General features: G+C 61.7%; 2 protein-coding genes across 3 annotated transcripts in view; one reads left to right on the top strand and one right to left on the bottom strand.

Moving 5' to 3' along the window:
* The window catches only part of SERHL2 (serine hydrolase-like 2), a 21093-nt gene extending 18601 nt beyond the window's left edge, over positions 1-2492 (top strand). For both annotated transcript variants that reach the window (XM_010843652.1, XM_010843651.1), the window contains 2 exons: positions 1416-1512; positions 2348-2492. In XM_010843652.1, coding sequence (XP_010841954.1) covers positions 1416-1512; positions 2348-2467 — 217 coding nt within the window. In that variant the 3' untranslated portion in view covers positions 2468-2492. The remainder of the gene's footprint in view (positions 1-1415; positions 1513-2347) is intronic.
* Positions 1709-5223, bottom strand: part of RRP7A (ribosomal RNA processing 7 homolog A (S. cerevisiae)) — an 8148-nt gene continuing 4633 nt past the window's right edge. The window contains exons 4-7 of the mRNA XM_010843654.1: positions 4764-4881; positions 4412-4509; positions 3936-4134; positions 1709-3249 (exon numbers count right to left, since the gene is read on the bottom strand). Coding sequence (XP_010841956.1) covers positions 3164-3249; positions 3936-4134; positions 4412-4509; positions 4764-4881 — 501 coding nt within the window. The 3' untranslated portion in view covers positions 1709-3163. The remainder of the gene's footprint in view (positions 3250-3935; positions 4135-4411; positions 4510-4763; positions 4882-5223) is intronic.

Genomic DNA, 5223 nt, shown 5'->3' with positions numbered 1-5223 from the left:
GGGCAGGGACAGCACCACACCTTTCCACAGGTATCTGTGTCTGGGGGGCGGGGCACACTCAGGTGTGGCAGAGGGACCAGCAGTCAGTACCGCCTGGCCCCATCCTCCCAAACCCTCCAGCCACACCGGGCCCCGCGCACCCTCAGGCCGGCCCTGTGCCTCCATCTGCTGCCCCCTCTCCGCCATCCTCAGTCAGAGGCCATCCGCCACCTTCGGGACCCACAGCCCGTTGAACATCCTTCACGGGGGCTCAGGTGCCACCCCTGCTCCACTGCATTCAGCCTGGACCTGGGACCTGGCAGGAACTGTGACTTCCGGGGACTCGTCTGCCGAGCACAGGGGTTCAGAAGGCAGGGACTCATGGTGGGGCAAATCCCAACCCCAGGGAGGGACGCTGCACACCCTCTGGGACATCTAGACTTTACGCTGAGGGCCTGGAGGAGCTAGAAACTAGAACCCTGCCAGGCTGCTGTGCGACTGTAGAACAGTGCAGCCACTTTGGGAAGGTCTGGCAGTTTTTCAAGCCTTGAAATCACCATGTGACCCAGCAGTTGCACTCCCCGGTGTGATCCCAGCATCTGCCCACACCACAGCCAGTGCTGGTGGCTCACAGCGGTGTCCTTCAGAACAGAATGAACCGAGCGTGGGAGGCAACTCCGATGTCCCTCAGCTCACCACCAAGCAAATAGGCTCCAACCACATGATGGACTGATGCCGCAACGAGATGGAATGACGCACTGACACAACAGGCAGGAACCTTGAAAACATTAGACTTGTTGAAAGAAGCCAGTCAGGAGAGCCTGCGTACTGTGTGATTCCATTCACTTGCAAGTCCACATCCATCATGTGCTCAGTCTCGTCCAACTCTGTGACCCCGTGGACTGTAGCCCTCCAGGCTCCTCTGTCCATGGGATCTCCCAGGCAAGAATACTGGAGTGGACTGCCATTTCCTCCTCCAGGGGATCTTCCCCACCCAGGAACTGGACCTCCTGCATTGCAGGACCCCCTACGGCTCAGTTGAGGTGATAAATAGGATCTATAATCGACTGTAGGGATGGTTGCTCACCTCTGACTGTACCAAAATCCATGGAACTGTACATTTTAAATGGGTGGAATTAATAAAGCTGTTAAAAAAAAAGAGAAAGCATGCACTCAGAAGCCCGTTCAGATCCTGGCTCCACCATTCAGTGGCTAACCCTGGGAAGATCCTGAGATTAACCTTGTGCAGGCCTCGCTGAGCTGCGAGGGCCAGTGGGGACTAAATGACTCAGCCCTGAACTAAACCTGGGCTCGAAGGGCCCGGCGGCGGTGGGAAGGTTAGAGGAATGCTCGGGCTTGGGCCAATCTCAGAGCCCAGGGCAGAGACAGAGCATGCAGGGAGCGGTCCCAGGTGAACCTTCCTTCTCATCTTCCAGAGCAACCGAAGGATATTATGCCTTGAGAAGAGAGGACGATGCCGACAAGGAGACCGTGATGTTCGTGGTCAGCTCACTTAAGTCTGTCCTGAAAGAGGTGGGTGCCCAGGGCTCAGGGTAGCTGGGCTCGGCAGGGGCTGCCAGGCTGCCCTGGGCTCCACCTGTCCATCTCTTTTCTTGCACTGGGACCCCTGCTCTGGCCCCAGGTCTAACAGGTAACCCCAGGAGCAACCAGGCCTCATGTTGCTACTGTGGTCCCTGGAATCACATATAAATCAGCACAGAAAGCAGGCTTTTCATTGGCAGAATCCCCTGGTTTTATTGTCCTCCTGTATTCCTGGGCCATGCCCAACTGAGTGGTTCTACAATTTCCTAGGGTCTCAAATGGGAACAGATGACCAGTCCCACCAGTGGGTGCCAGACTCCAAGCTGGAGGGCTGGGACGTGTGCTATGACTTTGATGTTTGCCTGGGCTCCTGGGAGCACCTGGCGTTTCAGGAGCATCATCCAGTAGACAGCTGACCCTAGGGCCTGAGCAGATGGCCAGGCGTCATCACAAAGGCGAAGCCCCTGTGTGGCTAGCCGGGCAATGTTCAGTGTCTTTCTTCCTGCGCTGTGGGCCTTTCTTCTGGGTCAGTTGGAAAGGCTGCTTGTTCCTTCTTCAAGTGAATATTATCTGATGACCAGACCCAGGAGCAGCCCCTGGACTGCGGCCCCCTCCCTAGCCGAGCTCTACAACCTCAGCTCAGAATGGCCTAGAACCCAAGGGCTGGGCACTTCCCTCCCAGGAAGGCCCTTCCCACTGGCTCCGAGCCAGGCCTGACTGTCCCCTCCCCTGACTGACTAGGGCCCGCAGAGCTGTGGACACACGGAACTGCTGGGAGGCGGCCTTCCACTGGGTCACCTCATCCCATGTCCCCTTCCCTCCCCAGAGGTTCCAGTACTTTGAAGTCCCAGGCAATCACTACATCCACATGAACCAACCCCAGCAGGTGGCTCGTGTCATCAGCTCCTTTTTACAGAACAAGGAGGGGAGCCCAGCCTCCCTGTAGCCCTGGGCCTGGAGCTACAGCCGCCTGCTTCAGCACCGGGCTCCCAGCTCCCGAGCCCAGGCCAGCGTGCTGGGGACAGGGCCCCTGGTCCCGAAGACCAGCACGGCCAGAAGCGAGTGCTATGGCAGAGCTGGGGGTGGGGCCGAGGAGGGGTCCAAGATTCTGACTGTAACATCTGTGACTTCCGGGGGGAGGGATGGTGTCTGTTTTGTGACTGCGCAGAGGGCATGTGTGAGGCCTGAGATAGGCCCAGCTGGCTTCTGTAGTGCTTTCTTGCCACCCAGCTGCATGAAAAATAAAACGTTCTTGTATTCTGCTTGTGAGGCCATCTCACTGCCCACAGGGGCTTCTCCATCAGGAGGAAGGAGCGAACACAGAGGACAGTCAGCCCTGAGAGGAGAGTCCGGAGCCAGGCAGGGACAGGACCCAGGACAGGGAAGGAGCCAGCTCTGGGCCAGGGGCTTCCAGAGGCCAAGTCCTCGCTCCGGGCCCTAGGACAGCTGAAGCACACGGGAACCGACGGGTGACTCTGTCCTTCACCCACCCCGTGGGCTCAGGTCTCTAGGGTTTCACACAGCAGCCCCTCGGCCTGGGCAAAGCCGTTGAGACAGGTGTTCCAGGACCCCGGGTCCTCACTGGCCACACTGCCTCCTGGTCACCACCCTGCTCCTCGGGGCCCGTGGGGAAGGGAGAGGCTCAGTAGGGTCGGAACTTGCGCTGGGCCCGCATCAGCTCAATTCTCTGCTTGTCCTCCTCGAACTTCTTGCGCAGCTGCGCAATATCTGGGGCGAGAGGTCAGGAAGGGAAACAGGACCGGGGTGAGACGGCAGGCCGGGCGGGAGCTATGCCCCGCAGCCCACACTGGAGAGGACAGCAGCTCCTCCCCTCAGCCCCCACTCCCCTGGTGGGCGCTCAGCACAGCCTCCCCCATTGCCTCTGTGCTGGGCAACGGTGCAGATGCTGCCAGGAAATGGAACTGGGCCGCAACCCAGTCAGAGGATGCAGGCTGAAGTGGAGAAGATGGCATGCCTGAGGTTTCAGACAGAAACTTTACCAGGTCAATGGGGCTTCCCTGGTGGCCCAAGGATTAAGAATCTGCCTTGCAATGCTGGGGACTCAGATCCCACACGTAGCAGGGCCACTAAGCCCTCATGCCACAACTACCCGAGCCCAGGCACCTCAACTAGAGAGAGACCCACCCATCACGGTTAAGAGCCTGCTCACTACATTTAAGACCCAACAAAACCAAAAAAAAAAAAAAACACAACCTCTGTTATCCCCTCCACCTCCCACACACACCCCGAGGTGAAGGAAGAAGGCTTTGGGGGTGCTGGGAGACCCCTAGGACCCCTCTCCCAGCCTAACAGACCAGGAAGCTCCGCGCAGCCGGGGCTGGCAGAGCGGCCACAAGACCACGGCCCAGGCACGCAGGCAGTGGGGTGAAGGACAGGGCCCTGGGACGCCTTACGCTCCATCTTGGTCTCGCGGTGCTGCCAGGCGTAGAAGTTGAGCAGCTCCTTGCGGGCGCGCTTCCGCCTCTCCCGCTCCAGCACCCGCAGGCTGGCCGCCTCCGTCCTCGGGAGCACCGGTCGGCGGCCCCGGCGGGTCACCTTCACCCAGCCCTCCTCGTCGGGGACGCCTTCCTCCTCCTTGGCCTTGGTCTCCTCCTGCAGGGAACAGGGCCCGTGATGGGCGGGCGCCTGGGACCCACCCTGTGGCCCCAGGAGCCCCTCGCCACCTCCTCTCCGCTCTCCCTCCCACGCCTGGCACCACGCTGCCACCTCGGCTGCTCCCTCCGCGCCCAGCACCGCGTGCCCTCACGCTGCTCCCCTCCAGCCCTGACGGCCCGGCCCGCCAGAGACCATTTCCCACGAGAGGACCGTTTCCGGCTGGATGTTACCAGTAGGGAGGCCCAGCCAGCCGCCGCCCGTGCAGAAGCCCCACCTCCGCTATCTTCCGGTCGTATGTCTCCATGAAGGCGTCCACCTCGACCCTCAGGGCCTCGGGGTCCGGCACCGAGTCCGTGTAATCTCGGATCCACTCTGAGGGAGAAGGGGGCGAGGGAGACGGGGATTCCTAGGCCCGCCCCTTAGGGCCCCCCCAGGACCTGGCAGCGGGCCGGGATCTCCCCACCCAGGCCGCCGGGATGCTGATGCGTGGGCCCGGGTTCGCGCCTGAGGATGAGTCCGGGGGCGGCGAGCGGGGGGCCTCACCCCTGCCCACCCTGAGGGCCAGGTGACACGGGCAGACGCGGCCCCCAAAGCTGCCCTCCCCGCCCGGGGCCCACGGTACTGACTGAGGACGCCGCTCCTCACAGGGTGACTCTCAGTGGAGACCAGCAGGGGGCCCTTCAGGGCCAAGGCGGCTGACACGCTGCCTGGCTTCTGGAACAGCACGTAGGCCACCTGGAAACCCTGGAGGAGGTGAGAGGTCAGCAGCCGGAGCCTTCCCCAGGGGGACTCACCCCAGGGCCCCCCACCCGCCCTCAGCCTGACTGTCGCGGAACCAGGAGGAGAAGGGCTGTTCTAACCCAGGCGTGGGGTGCCCACACTCCTAGCTACGCAACTTCTGCTAAGAGTGACCTGATCCCACGTCTTCACCGGGGAGCAGTGGACCCTGGGGGCCCCTGTTTCACTTGTGGGAGGGACTCAGGGGAGGGCGTGCTCTCCCGGGGCCAGGAGTGGACGGACAGATGGGGCGGGGGGCGCCCGCAAAGTCCCCTCAACAGGAGGAGGTGTGGGCACCCGACGCAGAGA

Source organism: Bison bison, unplaced genomic scaffold (assembly GCF_000754665.1).
Source record: "Bison bison bison isolate TAMUID 2011002044 unplaced genomic scaffold, Bison_UMD1.0 scf7180017864184, whole genome shotgun sequence".
Taxonomy (NCBI): Eukaryota; Metazoa; Chordata; class Mammalia; order Artiodactyla; family Bovidae; genus Bison; species Bison bison.
This window is presented reverse-complemented; position numbering and strand designations above follow the sequence as displayed.